The following is a 21448-nucleotide window of genomic DNA, read 5'->3' on the forward strand; positions in this document are numbered from 1 at the left end:
CACTTGAAATTAACAATGCCCCGCTCCCTGAATCCAGATGCCACCGGTTGTAGCACATGCTCTATAGCAGCTCCGCTTATGACTGCACCAGAACGATACTTACGATAGTTTCGGATGAGTGATTTTCCATTGGCTCACCTATGCAGGCTGAAAAATCCCCTTAAAGCAGTCAGAACAGGCGTAGGGAGACCTCTGTGACATATACATGCATCATAGTCGGCCCCGACTGTGCCTACACTAAAACACCATTAAACTGAAGCAAAGAATATATGTTTGTATCAGCTTCAGTAAAATGTTCTAAATACTTTATAGACAATGGCAGCCATAATGGACAAAATATGGGGGGACAGCGTTTCTAGATGCCAATAATTACAATTAATTATTGTGGATGAATAGGGGTTATATCCAATAAATTCATGGTAATTGTTTAACAACTCAATGCTGTTGTATAATTTTCCTAGCCAGCAAGCTAGTTCTTTTTGAATTGTCACCTCGATTAAGGACTCTTGTGTGTAAATATTAAGCCACCTGTCTAGGTAAACATGTTAGTTTCCCCCATGTCTTTAGGTAGCCCCTGCTGACTCTTAACTTACAGTCAAAGGGAGAATGGACCTAGAATAAAGGCAAAAAAAGAGACCCTGTACAGGATCTGGGTATTAAAGTGTCTACCATAACATTAAGAGTATTGTTTGATTTGTTCCATTGTTACTCATAATGTGATTAACATTCTACTGGGAACAGGAGCTGATGTGAAAACAGAGAAAGGGAACTACAAAGCTGGCTTGCTTCCTCTCATTCCACGATTGTTACCCAGACCTTTTATTCTCACCTCCAACAAACCTAAAATCAAGTCACTTTCCTGACATTGAAGTAACAAAATTTCTTTATTAAATTAATGTAGTTTCACTGATATGCACTGAAATGCTGATATGCTTATCCACATAAAATATATAAAAACACATGGCAAATTTTACAAACCAAATAAAATTTAAAATGTCGATGTAAGTAAAAATAAATGTATAAAAAAACATGTACAGAGACTACTATGTGGGGTGCTTGTCATTGAAATGTCAAAACCCTGGTTTAAAAATTGGAGCAGTGTTGTAAGTGTAATTTTGCATGGGTGTCAGTTTGACATTGTTAATGTCATACCATATCATGACTGTTAATTCCAACTGACACTTGTTGCATTTGACATGAAGCGACATACTAAACATCTATGAAGCCTTAACAGTATGAGTGGTAATGAATGTTAATTTGTTTATATCATGGTGTGCAGGTGTTATGGAGACCTTATGCATTCCCGTTTGAAAACAGCGATTGATTAATTGTTCATTTGACCACCTGTTCCATAATAGTCATGGTTGGAAAGTCATTGCATATTTTATTATACAAAAATGGATAATTAAAATAAAGGTCAGGACTGACCTAAACAGATGAAAATATATATTCAGTAATACTTTACATTTTTACACCTTACTGTCTAGATTATTATGGTACATGTCCTACCATTTATATTTATTGTAGGTGTAAAGGTGTACAGCAAGTACCACTTAATGTTCTGTGTTGTATCATTTCTGAAACAGAGAGGCCCTGTGAGAGAAACTTTCAGCAGCATCAATGACATTGTAAGTCCATTCACAAAATCACAAGTCAGTGATTTAACTTAGGGCGCTGTATCAAACAGGACATGTTAGTAGACACACAATACATACAGTTCACCTCTTGTATATTTTTCAATATGCTTAGAGGTGTTTTAGTTCCACGTGGCAGCCTGCTACTTTGCAATGCATTTGAAATTTCAAAATGAAAATGGATCAATGTTCTTAGTTCATGAGGTGTTATTCAGTGCTTTACAGTCACATTAAGAGGGAGACACCTCCTCACCCTTTGTCACTCTCTAATCAGCAGGTGCTGGTCTGGGTGTTGCTGGTGTCAGAGGTGTAGATGTTTGCCTTCTTGGAATATTTCATAGAGCTGAAGGAGACCCTCATCCTCTCCACAGTCCTGCTGCTCCGGCAGAGCAGAGTGTTCTTCACATGGTCTCTGAAGTCCTCTGACACATAGTAGTAAAGGAAAGGGTCCAGGCAGCTGTTGAGGCTGGCCAGGCAGAGCGTGGTGATGTAGAAGCCATAGCCATTGTTCACGACCCCGTCTTTCAGGAGGATGTAGTGGACAATGAGCATGATGTTGCTGGGGACGAAGCACACCAGGAAGGTGACAAGGACGGTGACCGTCAGGATCACGGCCTTTCGGCGCTTCTTGCCGACGCCCTCGTTGGACATGGAGTCGCCGAGGGTCCTGAGGAGACCGACGTAGGCTATGACGGTCACTACGCAAGGGACGAAGAACACAAAGACGCCCATGAGGATGAAGTAGGAGAACGGGTACTTGATGTCGTGGAAGGGGTTCTGGATGTCACCGATGGCATTGATATCATGGCAGGTGGTGATGCCCAGGTTGCTAACCTTGACTGTTTGGTTGTAAAGGTACAATGGGGCTGTGCTCAGCCAGATGAAGACCCATATGGCAAGAGAAATACCAATGGCAACCTGGTTGTTCTTCCTCTGCTGGGAGAGTGGGTGGGCAATGACCCAGTATCGCTGTACACTGAGACAGGTGATAAAGAGGATGGAGCAGTACATGTTAGCGTAGAAAAACCCCACCAGTACTTTGCACAGCCCCTCCCCATAGATCCAGTCATTCCCGTTGAAGTGGTAGGCAATTTTCAGGGGGATCCAGATGACGAAGAGCAGGTCAGAGAGTGCCAGGTTGGCCATGTATATGGCAGAGGGGTACTTCTTCTTGGTCCTGAAGAGAAAGACCCAAATGGCCATGGCGTTGGTGGGTAAACCCACAGCGAACACAATGATGTAGACGATGGGGAGGAAGACGGTGGTCAAAGGGCTCTTGAGTGTTTCTGCTGCAGCACTACCCACGTTGACACTACCTTCGCTCTGGCCATCCTTGATCCCTATGAATCCTCTTCCTGTTTTTACTACATCTGAGACAAAAAACATGGCTTACATTCATGTTGACATACACTGTCCCGGCTGCAGGCTGAAAATCTCTACCACACGAGAGTTCAGTTAAAAAATTATGCAGCCTTGATTTTTTTATTATTCCATGTGATCTCAGACTCATTATAGAATGACCTTCTCGGGTTATGTGAAGGTCGGAATATATATTATACTTGAGATGACCACCAAACCAAATGTATGATTTATGTCTTTTTACATGTACTTCCTCAAAAAAAAGAGCAGACATCCAGATATCAAGGATTTTATCATTTCAACCCTTTTCACATCAACAGGAAGAACTTTTATTGCAGATGAATATATTGGCAAAGCAATACATATTTAACCAGAGCCCTATGCTTACTTTGAAATGTGGATTGGTTTCCTGGCTGAGCAACCAGTCATCCATTTTTGGCTGTCCAAACAGAAAACATTGCTACTATATATTTTGATCCCACCTCCCTCCAACCCCATTGCAACAGTAAATTGTTGTTTCAGCTAAACAGTCAAGTTAAGATGAAAATAATTAATCTAAATGAATAATTTCCAAGTGACTTGAGTGAATTGGGAGGAATGTATATTTCTCTCCAGTGCAAATCTGTTCTTTACAAGGTCACAGGGGATGCTGTATATTTAAGCTTATTTTTAGCCGTTAGTTTACATGAGTGGAATACGAAATGCAATATGAATACGAAAAACACATTGTCAGGTTGTAAGAAGGGCATGATATTTTTACATATTTTTGGTTGCCAAGATGGGAAACCAGACAACACGAGGTGGTTGCTAAAACCTCAGTGAAATATGGTTTCCCCAACAACTGAGCATAGTCACGTCCTCCACATGTTAATGTGAACCCCTGTAAACCTACAGGATTGATCTTAGCGATCAAGAAAAATCATAAACTGGATAGCAGCATTGTAAAATATCCCTTTTGTTTTCAGCTTATTGGTGGAAGCCTGTAGTGATAAGCCACCATCCTATATCTGTTGCATTGCAACACCCTTCTTTCTCTACACCAGTAGTATCACTGAAATTACTAGACATCCAACACTTAAACTCGCTATTTTCATTCGAACGACAAGGAGAATTTAGTGTAACATATATAACAAAGTGCAAATGAAAATATACGGACTGTTATAGTATGCCTAACTAAACGTGGTAAAACAAAACCACTTCAATTCGCACCTCAAAAACAACCCGTACAAATTCAGACTTGGTGGCTACCTCAACAACTGCTTGTGCGAACCTTGAAGGAAATCTTGGAATCACGCCACAGCAGGCCTGCTATCACAGCTAATGTCTGTACATGTCTGTACCTTTACACCGTGCTGTGATTGCCACTACTTTGCACATTCAAATCACTCTGAATAAAAGTCATACCTACGTCTGTATTCCTAAATTATAATAATTCATGTAAGAAACACAAATAGATTGACTACATAAAGAATAACTTTAGTGCGCAACTATTATTAAAGTGAAGAAATCTCTCCGCGCATTTTCTACTTTCTATCATTATACATTCGACCTCTATATTGTTATGCCTCCTTAAGTAATACGACCTTCCATTTCCAAAACAAAACCCAACATTTTACTGCAAATGGTGGGCCTGCATATGCAGGTACAAACAGACGTATCCCACCAGACACAATGGGTGTAAGTCGGTGTACTCGTTTAACAAAATAATCTTTGCGTGCTGACTGCGTTTCAAGTAGTCATGAATTCTTACCTGTTTGAGCTCCTGTTAAGAACACACAAACCAGTGTAATCGTGAATTGGGTCAGCCGTGTCATTTTCCAAGTTCGGGCTTCTAATTCTCTCGGAGTTGTTGATCCTTAGTACTCAAACTATACAATGATTTTTGCAGCGATACCTTCTTCCAGGCATGTCTCGGGTTACACACTCATCCACGAAAGGCAGCCACCTGGCTGCGCCGCGTCACTCCTGCGTTGCCACACCATCCCACCGTGAGTGACTCCCGCGTTTAAGTATGTCTGCGAGTTTCAACCTTTCCAGACCAATAATCTCCTTGTGAAAGAACATGACTCAAAAGGACAGCGTGCTTTACGATTGAATCGTGTAACAAACATTTACATTTATATTTATTCATTTGGCAGACTATTTTATCCAAAGCGACTAACAAGTGAGGCACAGTACAACACAAACAAAAAACCCATAAGGCGGCAACAACATTAGAAGCGCTGCATGACCAGGTTACAATGGTTGCACTAGAGAGCATATAGCTGGCAGGCGGGGATAATTTAACAGTTTTTTAAAAAGCTCTTGTGATGCACACAGTTCGCCAATGTGCTATTCATGTTAAAAAAAAAAAAAAAAAAAAACAGTCCACGCAGAAGTCGATGAGGATGATGTGCACCTGCCTGACGCAATGCTGTTACAAAGTATACCTAGGTATTTGTTTAACTGTAACACTAAGGCCGTTAAAGTAAATCAGTTATGACGAAATGCAAATGACGGTGCATGAAATAGCGTGCATTTAGGTCCAACAGGTCTCGTGATTGTTTCATTGCTACACCCCCTTGCTGTACTATTGAACAAGGCCAGCGTCGGGTCTGTTTCACAAAGGGCTGTACTGAAGAGCAATCTGTTTTATATTTATCATTTTCTCAGCGTTTTACACATCCTCACTATAATAACAGACTCATATTACTTTAAGAATAAAAACAGCCTAACATTTTGTGTCGGAAACCACTGATGAGACCTTTATTATAGCACTGTGAATTATGGCATCTATGAATTTGCCCAAGTCAACAGTATATATCTCGATATTGAGCTAAAATTTGTCATCTTATTTATTGGTCCAGGTCACAGTTTGTAATCTTGATGCACTGTGACATACAGGTCAAATACATCAGTACTACATGGAGCTCCAAGATTATGTTACAGTTAAATATTCGACACCATATGCCATATACCACTCTGAAAAAGTTGGACTTGGAGACAGTTCCATAACAATTCCATTAGTTCATATCTGCAAGCCACCTGATATATCATCATTAATAATTAATAAATATAATATGACTAACAGAACTGAATTATTTGACAAAGACCACTGATGAGACGGCAAACACTTTTATTGAACATAAAAAATATATTTTTTCCAAATAAAAAGAAAATCTAAAATTTAGAAGTAGCAAATGTAATAAAATAACATATATACACAATATGTACATCTGATTGATCTTTTCACTATCAAGAGTGTGCTTTTACTATCTACACTAGTGACTGGTAAAGCATAACAAAAAAGTAAATTAAATATCCTTCACCTGCTAGGAAATGTGCGCATTACAGTTCTGGAAGTACAGTTACAGTGAAACCACACAAGGTGTAGAACATTTAAGCACAAACTTAAAGGTGACACATTTTACCCAGTTAATGCACGGAGGATAATGATACATAATTACAGTATATCAAGGTATAAACACCTGTTACTGTTAAAAGAAAACCATCAGCAAAAGAGGCAGACTCTTTACATATTAAACAAAAACAAAGTGTCCAGGACTGACGCGCACGCTAAATAACTGACAAGATTCTCCTGTCAGCAGTTGCTGCTCCGCGTGTTCTCGGACTCTGTAGTGTAGGTGTTGCTCTTCTTTGAGTACTTAAGAGCGCTGAAGGAGACGCGCATCCTCTCCACTGTGCGAGCGCTCCTGCAGATCAGAGTGTTCTTCACGTTCTCCCTGAACTCCTCCGAGATGAAGTAGTAGACGAAGGGGTCCACGCAGCTGTTGAGGCTGGCCAGGCACAGCGTGGTGATGTAGAACCCATAGGCGCGGTTGCCATAGCCGTTGCTGTCCGTGCCGCTGATTTGGAGAGAGTAGTGGACGAGCAGCATGACGTTGCTGGGGGTGAAGCACACCAGGAACATGACGAGAACGACAACGATCAGGACCACGGCCTTCCTGCGCTTCTTACCAATGTTTTCATCCGTCATGGAGTTTTTCAGAGCCCGGAGCATTAGGACGTATGCCACTATGCATACTATGGAGGGGATGATGAAGCCAAAAATGCCCATGAACAGGAAGTAACCAGCAGCCACATGCGCTTCACTGGGTCTGGTGACATCGTGGCAGGTGAGGATGCCAATGTTCACAGCCTTGACTTCTTGCTCATACAGGTACAGCGGAGTTGTGACCAGCCAAATTACAGCCCATATGGTGACGGAAATCGCAATGGCGATTTGATTGTTCTTCCTCTGAAAGGACATGGGATGTACGACGACCCAGTATCGCTGCACACTGATACAGGCGATGAACAGGATGGAGCAGTACATGTTAGCGTAGAAAAACCCCACCAGTACTTTGCACAGCCCCTCCCCATAGATCCAGTCATTCCCGTTGAAGTGGTAGGCAATTTTCAGGGGGATCCAGATGACGAAGAGCAGGTCAGAGAGTGCCAGGTTGGCCATGTATATGGCAGCAGGGTGTTTCTTCTTGGTCCTGAAGAGAAAGACCCAAATGGCCATGGCGTTGGTGGGTAAACCCACAGCGAACACAATGATGTAGACGATGGGGAGGAAGACGGTGGTCAAAGGGCTTTTAAGTATTTCTGTCGCAGTGCTATCCAGTATGACACCCTCATTTGTTTCTGTGCCCAAAAATCCTTTTTGTTCTAAAAATCAAAACAAATATGAAAGGTCACAGATCTGTACAGAACTACCTTTTAATTTACATGTTAAAAAATAAATTCATAAATCATTTTTGTAATGACCAAAGCTAATCTCTATGGTTTGATCTACAGATGCTGATATTTATGTATTTGTTATATTGAGGTAAATGTATAGTGTATCAGTGCATCTTTTGGAACAACATCGTATTACAAAAATGAAAAGCATAGTCTTTATCTGAGACTGTTGCTAAACGGTAACACAACAAATTGTTAGAGTGACATCGACGTACAACAGAGGCTTGACATTTTGAATCTCAGCTGAAAATACAATGCTAAGCTACAGCTATCGAAATAGTACAGTGTAATAGTATAGTGTAAATAGTTCAGTTTAAACTGTTCTTAACTGTTCCTAACATTCATAATCGAAATACTGGTTACTTTAAAGTGCCTTGTAAGCGTCCTAGCGTATTTGATCTGTTTTCGCCATTTAAAGCGTTCAGGGGGGAAGGAAGCGCTTACCTCTTTGAGCAGTCAAAAGACGAACACAGGTAAACAAGATAAGTAGAGTAAAAGGCTGCGTCAACTGCTTCATTTTTTGCTGATATTTGATTGTTGCTAAATACGTTATAGTTACGATTAGGTCACTGAACTAAAGGCAAACCTGATACCTACTACCGCCTTGTCGATAACTCAAATGGAAACGTATCTTTCCAACTTACGAAGATACCTGCGTGATGTCACGTTCACGTGACCACTTCCTGTAGCTGTATTTTTGAACCAACGCATCACTGGTCGCTTCTCTTCCGGATGGCTCCTCCTATAATGTCAGTGTCCACAGCAGCCGTTCCAGAGTACAGAAAATTGACTTCTCACTAGATCTGAGCAGGTAGACAAGAAGGCGATCGTAACGCCTTTGATTCAGTTAAATGACAACCGAAGTTAAAATTTCGACACCAAGATAACTTTCCCTTCTACTTGTTTTAGTCGATTCCCATACCCGATATTATTTTCCACTCGTTAAAATCGATTAACATTTGATGGCATTCCACGCTGTAATTAAAAAAAAAAAAAAAACAGGTGTATATTAATATAGTTTTGTCGTGGGTTATTTCAAATGCGTTGCTCTGAGGTTTGCCAGCTCTTGGGAAGAGGCGAAGGAAATATGTGCAGTACCTTATCTTAGCATTTTGTTATGCTTGTATCAACTGCATTTGACATATTTTCTTTAAGTGTAAGTCATTCATCGAAGAAAGGATAATAAACGGAAAAACGAAGCAAAACTGGTTTCGACTTGCATAGGCCACACTCTATCCCCCGGCATCTTAGTATTTACTGTGGCGCGCTCAGGAAATATTTCTGAATTCACTGTGTGTTTGATTGTTCACACGGTCATACGTCAACACATTGAGTAATAGAAAATGAGATCATGCATCAATGAGATCATGCATATTTGCTACAGCAGTCCATGTCACATGAATTAAGGCTTCTTCAGCAATCACGACAAAGTGCACATTGCCTTAATGTTGTCCAACATCATAAAACCCTGTCAATACGCACGTAATTTGCCAGCTTTGTCCAGTGAGGTTTTAAAATCCCTGAGACAGTTATACACAAATACATGGGACAACCAACTTGCGAATCAAAAGGGGAAGGAAACAGAGGAACAGGGACATGGAAATCAAATATGATGTTTCAGTACATCAGTCAAACAGAATGCATTATCATAGACCCTGATGCAATACGTATAAAGAAATCTGCTGAATAGGAAGGAATTTGTTCACATTATATATTAATCAGTAAACTGCATTAACATCTCCTAATTTAGATGGAGGAGTACATACATAAATGTCTGGATAAAACATAAGCATCACAACACAAACACTTTTGGTGCAAAAAATCCCAAGTTACTCATTTGCCCTGAGCACATATTCCCTATGAGCCAGCACAAACTCTAACAATTGAACTCTGCAACTGAAATTATTAATATCAAAATGAAGCCAAGTTATGGTGAAGAAGTCTGCTGAAACTACCTTACAATACCAGGACCAGTGCTATATCGGAGCAAACCTATCCAGTGTTTCCTAAATGCTGTGATGTAACTTGTTCCTATATTTTTTTATCTTACCACTGGAAGAGAATGAGGTCTTTCAAGATTTGTGACACCTTGTGGAGATTTTGTATGCTGAAACTATTCTTAATAAGACATCATTTATTTTGGTACTGTATGTTAGCTGATAGAATGATATTGTGCATAACAAGTTATGTAGTGGAACAGAGGGAAATGGTGGCAATAGTGTTTGACAGTGGGGATGATTGTTGTATAAATAAATGTTTGCACAACAGGACATGCAGGGATTCAGTGCATTTGCACATTATTATCAAAGCAGGTAGCTACTTAAGTAACAATGTCCAGGTCAACCATTTTATTTAACCATTTCATTATGGTCAGTTTCTCTGTTCATGGGAAGGAACCCTTTTCTTTGGTGGGATCTAGCATGACCTAGGGTTCTTGTTTCTGGAGGACGGTGGAAAAACACTGGGGTTTCTTGGGTTGGTACTTAAATTCTAAGTTATTGTCCCTGGGCCATAGGTCATGGTCTATGAATGCCCCAAATGGATTAGTGACAATTGTTGGTATTTGCACAGACCAAGGTGGCTGGAAAAAAATGCTCTTAAAGGGAGATGATAAACCTAGGATAAGTACCGCAGGATTGTGACATGTCTCTGTAAAATGTGTAACTAAAGAAGCACCTCTAGATATTCATCTCACAAAGCAAAAACATTAGCCACACTGAAGTTTGCTCTCATCTTCCAAGTATTGTATGTTGTCAGCAATCATACCGTCATCCAGGAGCAAATGCATTGTGTTCACAATGACGATCGTTCTGTGCCTTCACATACATTCATGTTTCAGTACTTCCAATTAAAAAAGCTACATTGAACCATAACACATACCAGAAGGCCTGGGATAGTTTTGTGTTCACCTTTTATGGGACATTTAAAATGAACAGGGCCACCAAACAGGAATGGTAACATTTTAGCTTCATCCAACCTCTCAGCCTCCGGAGCAAACATAAACTACAACACTTGGAATTATAAGAATGTGTTTTATTTTATGTTCATTCCTGTTCAATGAAACTGTTTCAGTAGTTTACAGCCACAGCGTATAATAAACAATAGATGACGATTCAATGAAAAGTCTATCATCTTTTTGTCAAAAATGTGATATAATTTTTTTTTTCGAGACAGTTTCAAGTCCATGGCTTTATTGGTATCCCAATAATGTGGAAACATTTGCAGAGGTGACTAAGTAAGATGGAAAGAGTCCTACTGGCAGTTGCAGACACTCAATGAGTTTAATCTAAACAGTGTAAAGTAATAATTATAAAATAATTATTATAGATATTAGAGTTAGATCCTGACCTTCATTTATTTGGTGGGTTATTCACTATTGTGGTTATTCAACATTATGTTACTAGTTTCTGAAAAAGAAAAAGAATATCAGTAAATCAATGAAGAATATTATCATACTACAAGGATGTGCAGTTGTAAGTTCAGAAATATTGTCTTCAAAAATACTGAAAAGTAGTGCCATTGCAGGTTTTTTAGGTATGCTTCTGGTCAGAAAGGAAAGTAAATGACAGAGAAAAGGTGTGTTTTTTCATTCAGGCAAACCACATCAGCAGTGGTTTAATCAGATTGTTTCCAGGTGATGCAAATGAGTGCTGTATGTTCTAAGTGGGCTGAACACTGCTGTATAAAGTCCCAGCATTCCACATCTGTCTATTGGAGTGGAGGGAAAGGTGATGAACCATAAATGGCTAATTGCAAAAATAACAAAGAAAATTAAAGAAGTACAAGTTATCTTCCTGGTTACATTTTTTGATATGTCTGCAGAAGCTGTCCCAAACAACACACCTCACAGCATAGCTTGCAGGAACTTTCTCACAAAACAGATGCTTAGCAAAAACAGCACCACAAAATATAGGAACTCTTTCAGCTGCAAAGAAGTATTCCATTTCCCAGGTAATTTTAGCACTCTTCTCCTCTTTGACTGCAGAGCTGTTGTACCATATTTTTAGAACAATAACTGAAAAGATTACGCAGCCTCATTTTTTATGGTTTTAGTCTATTGTAAAAAATTGTTATGTATTGTAAGATCCTTTGCTACATTGTTGGTCTTTTTCCCTTTTGATTTTTAAGAGCATGCAAATTAAATAAAATTGGTGACGTGTAAAACAAACATGACTTAAGAGAACACATTCCAATGTTCAACTTGAAACGTCATCCTTTGTTTTGTCTTAAAGGCTTCACCTTCAGACGCACAAATGCTCAGCCTCAGGCTTCTGGCAAGTATATTTTGTCAATAAATGTGTCCTTTGAAACAAAAAGGCATTTTGGCCTGCTCTGATTTCCTTTTCTGCTGAGAATTATTTCAATAAATTGTTTCTGGAGGATGGGGGAAGGAATGTTGGAAAGAGAGCCCTTATGAAATACCATGTATAACAATAGTTTGCAATAATTTACCTAGAGAAAAAGTTGATTCAGCTAAATGTAAGGTTACGCTAGAATCTTCCTTTGTCACGACCAATCTGAAGTTAAAATTGAGACCTATATGTGCATTCACAGACAGACACACATACATATCATGTGATGTAGGAGAAAATTTGTAATAGTTATAAAAAAAATAAATAAAAGTAAATAAAATAAATAAATAAATAAAGTTTGAAAAATTAACCAGGCATTGAATGGGGCTTGAATGAAGTCTTAAGTCATTCGATGTAAAAAAGTTATTATTTAACTTCTTTACAAACTGTGGAATTTGGAGAGTCCAAAGGTCATCTCTCTTTGGCCATTAAAGTCAGACCATTGTGAGAAGTGACAGCCAGCTCAGTGTCAAACAAGTTCACGAGGCATGCCAATGAATGTAATGTCAAATGACACTGTTGTGCCTGTGTTCTTCACCATGAAAATATACAAATATTACCTTGTTAAATACCTCTGTTTTAAAAAATGACGTTTTATTGAGGTAATAGTTGTGCATCTTTAAATAAAATAGGATTTTGGCGCCATCATCAGTAAATAATTGTAAGTGCAGGACCGGAAAGTGATGCATGAAGGTCAAACAATTTCATAATAATTTATCCTTCCAAGTTTTCACAATAAATATAGCTACCATGTGATGACCACGAAAACCATTTATAATCAAACTCTTTAATTTATGACCAAATATTTTCATACAGTTTTTACCCAGACATCCAGCATACATTGCGATCAACAATTGCTATCTTCATAATTTAGAAACTGTACATTAAGAACTGGAACATTAACCTTTATGTATGGTAAGATTCAATAAGTTGACTGCATAGCTCTTAGCCAGTATGGAGGGATGCAAAAATTTATCAGTGACACTTGTTTACATCTTATAGCTTACAGTGTTGTTTTCTAATAGTATTCTATACATCTACTCTTACTATATTACCTACTAACTATACTAATGATACTGAAAGCAACTTCCTTTACAACTTCCTTGCATGCTCCCAACCTCTAACCCAGGTTCATGTTTCCCAGAACAGTTAAAATTGGGAGGAAAATGACACCATCACTGCTAAAACACTTGCTTCTGTTTTAGGTTTCGCTGTCCTACAACCACATGCAAGTCACTAAATGTTCTGCATGTCATGACTAATATATGCTATAACTGGCTCATATCTGAAACTGTTAAGTTTGAAATCATGGCCTTATTTTCTTGGCATTTCACTGAAATCTTCTAGTGATACAATTATTGTTACATATATTTTTACATTTTTTCACATATCTGTTTCAGCTTAAATATGTTCTTCCAAGCTATGGAATTTCTTTGTTACTTCTAGGTTGTAGGTTACTTTGTTGAGCTGAAAGAGGATTGTGATATGTGTACCAACCTGTAAGATGTTGCTTCTATCATGCCTCCACAGATGTTTCTTACATTTGTTTTCCATGTGCATGGCATAGCCTGGATACTCAAATACTATAATTCCTTTAAGTCTGTCACTTTTGATACCTAGTGTCATATTTTTACATGCCTAAACATTTGCATATCTTATACTCACATTATTAATACTGCCTTCACCACTAGAATTATTTTGTGACATACAAGGTAACCAGATCCAACGACCACTTGTAAAACAATATCACAATGAAACAAGGAAAAAATTAAATAATAATTTGAATACATGCATAAATATTCATATTTATGAATAGGTTTGAATGAAACAAAAACAATCAAATACAGAGTAAGAATGTTTATGGCACAAAACGTGACTGTACAGAGTAATAGAAGCTAAAAAATAAACAGAAAATATGATCCTGGTAATCCTGGACAAGTGATCTTAACATGTGAATTTCAAGTCTTTTATACATCTGTATGAGTCACCTGAGGTGTTTGGTAAGCATGAGATGATGCATTCAGCTCACAATACGAAGTATCACAAGATGATATTTTCCAGAGAAACAATGCTGATAAGAAAAAAAAATATGACTGAACTGAGTTAAAATACCTACAGTAACTTTCCTAACATTATCTAAATGGCACTGCTGAATTTTATAGCTAGCCAGCAAAGGAGCTAATTAACAAGCCGGCTTTTGAGATGTCTTATGCAAAAAATGACATGATTTTTTAGAAAAAAAAAATGTGTGTATTACATTCGAGCCAGCTTTATGTGATGTTGTAATTGGATTTTGCAATATGTTCTCACAGCGGTGATACATTTTCTGATTTAGCAAAATTCAAATTGTTGTACTGTTTAGCCATGCCACCCTTGAAGGTGTCCAGCTTTGTGGTCTTGGTGTTTTCGCATTGTGTGCTCTGAAACTCTGGTGAGGCCTGGCAGCTGAGTACAGTGGCCACCTGCTTCCGGTACTGACATGAGCCCAAGTAGTAGATGAGTGGGTCCAGGCAGCAGCTCACACTGCCAATGCACACAGAAATCAGGTAGGCAGCGTAGGAAGTGTCATCATGGCTGTGGGTGAACTGCAGGTAGTGGACCAGCAGGATGACATTGGTGGGGGCGAAGCAGACGATGAAGACGGCCAGTACAACGATGGCCATGAACACAGCCTGGGTCTTCTTGGAGTTTTTTACTTTAAACTTTTTACTGTTCCTGAGGGCCTTAATGATGCGCACATAGCAGAAGGTGGTGATGATGAGGGGGAGGAAGAAGAACAGGCAGGAGAAGATGGGGAAAAAGTAGAGGTAGTAGCCCTGCAGCTTGTTAATGTCCAACACGTCATGGCAGGTGGTGATGTCCAGATCCCGGATGTAGGCGACCTGCTCGGACAGCAGGATGGGCATCACCCCGGCGACCGCCAGCAGCCATGTGACACTGCATACTACCAGAGCTTTCTGCTGGTTTCGCCAGGTCAGCGAGTTGATAGGATAAACCACACCCAGGAAGCGGTCCACACTAATGCACATCATAAGCAGGACGGAGCAGTACATGTTGCAGTAGAGGGCAGAGATGACCACACGGCACATGACTGGCCCATACACCCAGTTATTGCTGTTGAAGTGGTAGGACATCTTGAAGGGGAGCAGCAGTACGAAAAGCAGGTCGGCCACAGCCAGATTGAATATATAGATCGCAGATGGTTTTTTGGGTTGGATTCTGAGTACAAATATCACGATGGCGATGCTGTTGAGAGGGACACTGATGATGAACACCAAGGTGTAGGTTGTGGGGATGAAGACAGTCATCACAGAGCTAGTGAGGAACTTTTTGGCCAGGTCAGAGATGTTGAACTGCTCCTTGAGTAGATGGGTGACGAGATGAGTAGATGAGTCGACGGGCTCATCAGTTACTCCTACAGGGAACCCTGGGAAATTGAATACCCAACTCTCTGAAATGAAAGGCACAATGTGTTATTTCACTATGTCTGCTCTACAATGATTGAACATAGCCACGGGGACTTCTCACCATTCTCCAGTTCTGTTCTGTTCTCTTAAGTAGCCTTGCGTATGTGAAAATATTGAAGGGGAACATTAATTTTTCTAAACATGCTCCAAGTACATTTGCTACAATATTCTAAAAATTATGCCCAAGGAGCTGACGCTCATCCTATGGTGATGGCCAGTGTCAGTTTGTCTCAAGCTAACAGTAATAACTAAGATAAGGCCACTCAGGGGTGTGGACTGGCTTACATTGCTGTGTGTAATACACTTTGTAAGTATCATTCTGAAAGACTTGCTTGGCTGGTAGCTTAGATATTTTTCCCTATGCTGCATCAGTGAATGAACTTGGTTCTTTAGGCAAGAATCCAGATCTCCTGGGTAGTAGTGCAATATCCAAGTTTGGGACCTAACAGTGCACACGTGTAATCACTCCCTGGACTGAGCGGCCATGCTGATATGCACCCCTGATGCTTCCTGCTAGATTGAAGAATATTGTGCCTTGTTTACATTCACATAAAGATAATTCATGGTATGAAAGAAAATGTCTTTACCATTGTTTAGCTTGTTTACCCCTGTAGTCATGAGTCCTTTATTCTGATGCCTTGATGTTCCTGTAAATGATAAAAAGAAGTGTCAATATGTCATGGACAGACTTCACCTTTATATATGCAAATATACAGTAGAGATTTGTGTTCCTACCATTAATAGCAAGTTACAGTAGTGAGCCTGTGAGTTTACCTCTTCAATGACCTTTCATTCCTATATAAATATTTTGGGAAATACTGATGGCTTCTTCATAAATACATTAGGAAGGTTCAAAATGCATTGAGTCTCCATACAAGGTTATATGATGCCCTAAGATATAGTCAAAGGCAGCAATTGTATAATTCAATGTAAAGAGATGGTATGTGGGTAAAATCAAAGAGCTGTTGTTCAGGCCATTTCAGGAAATAGTTCAGGAAAACATGCCATTTAAGTACAACACCTCACTGGCAATTGCCAAAATTCTACAACTGGTAGTTGCCATGTTTAAGCACACACTGTATCACCATGGTCACATCTGCTGCACAGGTTGCTTGCTGCTACATTTGTTATGTCATCACATTGCCTTCTCATATTAATGTTGAAACTCATCAGATAGCTAATAAGCCTTGTTTAGTGGTTGCATTCCACCAGCTATTTAATTGACATCATTCGGCTATCCCACTTTTTATCTGCATTGTTAAGAGTTGTTCTCAATGCGTCTCCATTAATCTCTGCTATAGCTGTTTCAGTTATGTCGTTAGCAAAAGGCTAGAATAATATCTACCACAAGGGGACCGTGACAACAGCTTTCTCTGAGGACTCTTCCATGGGAGCCTATTGCTGGGGAGCCAACAAGCCCAAAGACCCAGTGACATCTTGACCGTCCTTGCCTACTGCATTGTCTGATTTGTGCTGAAAGCTATCTTGAGACATATCCATTTAGTCAAGTGCTGTTGTTGCCACCCAGTGTTTTAATGACTGTTCTGTGCAAATGTCTGCATGTTTACAGTGCTCCTGGATTCCATATGAGTGACATCTACTACCACAGTTGCCACAAACACCTGTTGCAGAGTAAAGCGAAACAGCAATGATTTAACTACTCCTTCATGAGATGAACTGAAAACCCTGCACTTATTCCACTGCCTGGTTTTCTGACTTACCAGACTGAGCTCTCTCTCCACTGTTATTCATTATATTTGGACACACTGAACTTATTGAGCTCTTTTATCCACTTGCCCTGATTGTTTATGTATGGTTTTACCATTTTATGCTCACAACCAGCTAAACCCGCTAATCTCATTCTGTTGTTAATGTAGGCTCATTTAGGCTGTTTTAGCGATTCCTTTTATTTCTTAATCATTTCTTTATCAACTCTTTAATCATTCTTCCCTACCAATTCCCCATGCAAAGAAAATGGCTTTCAGGGATATGGCTGCTGTTTCTTTCCCGGGTAGGCCACCAGATGGCTGAACAACCTCCTGGGTTCTATGTCTGGCTTATTTAATGTCTTTCACTTGTGTTAATTATTAATTGTTTACACCAGTGTTCTTTGTTATGTTAGCCTTGCCCTTTGATTGTTTCTCTGCTGTTTTGAGCTCCCATGCTTAGTGCATGAGCTCTTGTACAAAATGTACAAACTGTTTCGTTTCTCCTGAGTCTCCAGTAAAGATAACTTTCATTTTCTTTGAACTGAACCTCGCATATCCTGAGTCATCTTTGCATTTGGATTCTCGCTTGTCACAGCGGCATGGATGAACTAAACTCAAGGAAGCAACTAAATAGTGGTGGCATCTGTTTAAAGTGCAATAAGATTGCTGGTCTCCTTAAAAAGATAGCTGACATAGAGGGACATATCCAGAATCTATATGACATAGGAAAGTGAGGAATTTATTGACTCACTCCTAAAACCAAAAGAACTGGAGTATGCATTGGCTCCAGCTCACCCAGACCTCAACATTAGTGTAATTCTCAATCGACCTGACCACACCACCTCTCACACACATCATAACCCCCAAGGCTGGAAAAACAAGAAGAACTATAACTGCCTCCCCCCTTATTTACAGTATAGCATCTTTCTCGTTCTTACAATTAAGTGACATATATCAGTCTCAAGAATCCTTGACTCTCATTGTGGCATTCTTTACACCTGTCTTCCCCTAATGCAGTTCTCAGTACAGGCTCATCTCATGCCTGTGAGTGGGCAGCTTAGTTGCTGCTCTGTAAAGTATAACCCCTCTCCAGTATTTACCTCTGAAAGGTATTCCCTTTTAACTGACCTATCCCATTCTCTTAATGAGTTCATAATCAGTTATGCACCTACGTAAAAATGCATGAAAATCAGTGAATCCATTCTTCAGAATGTGGGAGTAGAGAGCCTAGCAACAACCACTGTGAGGTGCATACCAGGAACCCAAGCCCCTGACATAATAGTCAGGAATAGTCTTCCTGCCTCTGTCAGGGGGTCAGAAACGGTCCCAGACTTGAAATTCACCTCTGCAGGCTGTTTTCCCCTCACCCCCACCCCCTTTCTCTGTCTCTCACCCCCAACCATCCACCCCCTTCCACCTAATGTATGTATTTCTGTTTTCACCCACTGTGCATAGTGTTGTTTTAAATTGTTTGTCACTTAGGTAATGTTTTAAAAATTGTCCCTAACTGCTTAATCTAAGTGTTTTGAGACTTTTCTGTTAAATGCACTTTAAAATGAAATAAAACTTAAATCTGACCATGAACTGAGACATGTTTTTATGTAAATTGTGGGTAACTGTTAAAGAATGTATTTGTGAAAGTTTTACCAAAACAAAACAAAACAAAAAAAGAGATGAGAATCCAATAAGATGGCTCTTCTGGATCCTGAGTCAAAATTGTATTGTTTTAAAGCACATGTGCCAAGCTTGAGATCTCTGTCATTATTGATTTTTGACTATATAAATTGAAAATCATAATAATAATCATAATCATAGATAATAGTTGTGCATCACAAATCATCCCTTATGTTAAAGCCAAACTGCATCATACTTAACTTTCACTTTCAAGACAGATATTAGACAGACATTAGATAGACAGCTTGTATTTTGCAGCTTTTCCCTATTAAAGTCATCCTGTCATGAATGGTTGACACAATACAAGTCATAAAATGAAATTTATACCACATTTGGACTGTTAGTCAATTGGAAAACATATACAAAAATCAGACATGAAAGTTCTCAAAAAAAGCAAAGAAAAATATGAAGAGACAATAACATACCATTTCCTGCGACAGCGCCGTGAACGACAATCATCACCATAGTATTAATAACTTTGAAAATCATGCCTGCAGTTTCCACTGCGCTGAAAAATAAAAAGGCGGCGTGTGCAAGTCAAGAACCCAAACTTTTATGCTACATTATTTTGACGTATTGAGGCTACAGCGCCCGGTTAACGCCCCCCCCCCCCCCCCCGACACGCACACACTTGCTAAAGGGGTGCGGAATTGTAGTTGAAGTACATCATTCCGGTAATGCAGGACCAACACGAGAAGTGACAGCCAAAGTACTGTCAAACAAGTTCACGAGGAATTTTATTGTCAATAAATCTAATGTCAAACGCCAACGTTGTGCCTGTGTTATCCACAGCGACTTCCAGAGTACTAATATAAAGTCTGTTCAAGAGAACATCATGAAATATTGTACAAAACAAGGAAACAACAAGGCACATTTAAACAGTGCCAAACACAGTGCTGAGACTACGAATGCCCCTGTATATTTCAACACGTAAGTGAAACGCAATATCTCAATTAGCATGTTCACGCAACCAACAATGTTTAACACGATGATTTAAAAACAGAGGGCTACCATATACCATGTAACAAAACTACAACATATAAAATATGTTGTAGTTTATAAACTACAGAATATATGCAGACATGCCATATTCCCTCTGTGTCTCAGGTGACGGACAGGAAGCATAAATACCGCTTTTTAAGCGGTCCAGAGAGGAAATGTCACATTACTCTGCCAGACGAGACAACCCAAAAGGATTGATACTGTCTCCTGCACCCTCCTGCATTGGCTCACTGGCTGTAAAAGTTGAAGTCATGGCCCTATTTGTCTGGGCATTTCACTGAAATCTTGAACTGATGCTTATTGCTACACATTTTCTACATTCTTCGCATTTATATTTCAGATAGAATATGTTGGAATATATTCCGTGCTTCTAGGTACATGGTTTGCCTTTTGTTGAGCTGAAAGCAGGCTGTGAAACTTGTGTCAACATGCAAAACGTGTTTCTTGTGTCAACATGCAAAATGTGTTTCTATGCCCCCCCTGTAATTCAAACCCTGGATACAGCCATAACAGGAAAATAAGTTAGTCATCAAACACTGGAGAGGAATATTTTAGCAGTGCATTTAATGTACACTTCAATGAAGACTTGATTTGCAGAGCATTTTTTAAGAATGTATCCACAGACAGCAACTCAGAGTTACAACCAAAAAAAAGTGCAAATAGCTTTACAGGGGATAACACTGAAAGGTAGTTGCTGAAATGTGTACAGTGACATGTGGAAAAGCACTTCTGGAAGCAACATTTTATACCCAGTGTCATTACCACAAGGATGAATATCATGACATCAAAACCGCATAGCTAAAAGTAGAACAGAAGTGGACGCTGACTCATAAACGTCAGACTATGTGTGTTGTTATAATGAGACTCTGTAAAAGTACTAACCTTGAAGAAATAAAAGAAAATGTGATCATGTTTTCGACCATATATTGTATGTCTTCCTAGTTTGTTACTTTTGATACCTAATACACTCTCGCATGGCTAAATTTGCATACTTCATATTCACATTATTACTGTCTTTACCACTAGAATAACCTAATCGTACGTGCAAGTTAACCAGACCCAACGATAAACTGTAGAACAATATCAAAATGTAAAGAAAACTGATACTGGTAATTCTAACTAAAATATATGTATAAAGATCCAAATTAATCAGTACGTTTCAATGAATCAAAAACATAACTAGATAACTAAACGAAATGACTACGGAAAAAAAGACAACTATAACTAAACTTATTTTCGAAAATGTCATTGATGGACTAATAATCATGCACTTAACCATGAAACTTTTGCATATGGTAATCATGCGCATGCACGCCGTTCAGTAAACCATTCTCAACGCATTTTCCTAATACTGTTCCTAGACTGTGAGCATAGGCTACCGTTAGCTTACGTTAACATTTGTATCCAATCCAAGCTTACCTAATATTGATATGGTTATGGAGGAGGTATGAAAAGTACAACATGATTGTTATAATATAATATAATATGATATAATATAATATAATATGATATAATATAATATAATA

General features: G+C 39.2%; 3 protein-coding genes across 3 annotated transcripts; all 3 read right to left on the reverse strand.

Annotated features, from left to right (window-relative positions):
- Positions 1 to 1013: 1013 nt before the first annotated feature.
- Positions 1014 to 5027, reverse strand: f2rl1.2 (coagulation factor II (thrombin) receptor-like 1, tandem duplicate 2). Its single transcript, XM_036529360.1, has 2 exons — positions 4744 to 5027; positions 1014 to 3004 (listed from the first exon to the last, which is right to left on the reverse strand). The coding sequence occupies exons 1-2, from the start codon at positions 4805 to 4807 to the stop codon at positions 1905 to 1907; spliced, it is 1164 nt and encodes a 387-aa protein (XP_036385253.1). The 5' UTR covers positions 4808 to 5027; the 3' UTR covers positions 1014 to 1904.
- Positions 5028 to 6218: 1191 nt separating this feature from the next.
- On the reverse strand, positions 6219 to 8363 carry f2rl1.1 (coagulation factor II (thrombin) receptor-like 1, tandem duplicate 1). Its single transcript, XM_036529560.1, has 2 exons — positions 8163 to 8363; positions 6219 to 7646 (listed from the first exon to the last, which is right to left on the reverse strand). Exons 1-2 carry the CDS (start codon positions 8233 to 8235, stop codon positions 6574 to 6576), a joined length of 1146 nt encoding a protein of 381 aa, XP_036385453.1. The 5' UTR covers positions 8236 to 8363; the 3' UTR covers positions 6219 to 6573.
- Positions 8364 to 14243: 5880 nt separating this feature from the next.
- Positions 14244 to 15738, reverse strand: LOC118777652 (proteinase-activated receptor 1-like). The gene is made up of 2 exons (XM_036528758.1): positions 15720 to 15738; positions 14244 to 15521 (listed from the first exon to the last, which is right to left on the reverse strand). Exons 1-2 carry the CDS (start codon positions 15736 to 15738, stop codon positions 14377 to 14379), a joined length of 1164 nt encoding a protein of 387 aa, XP_036384651.1. The 3' UTR covers positions 14244 to 14376.
- Positions 15739 to 21448: the final 5710 nt, after the last annotated feature.

Source organism: Megalops cyprinoides, chromosome 5, assembly GCF_013368585.1.
Source record: "Megalops cyprinoides isolate fMegCyp1 chromosome 5, fMegCyp1.pri, whole genome shotgun sequence".
NCBI lineage: Eukaryota > Metazoa > Chordata > Actinopteri > Elopiformes > Megalopidae > Megalops > Megalops cyprinoides.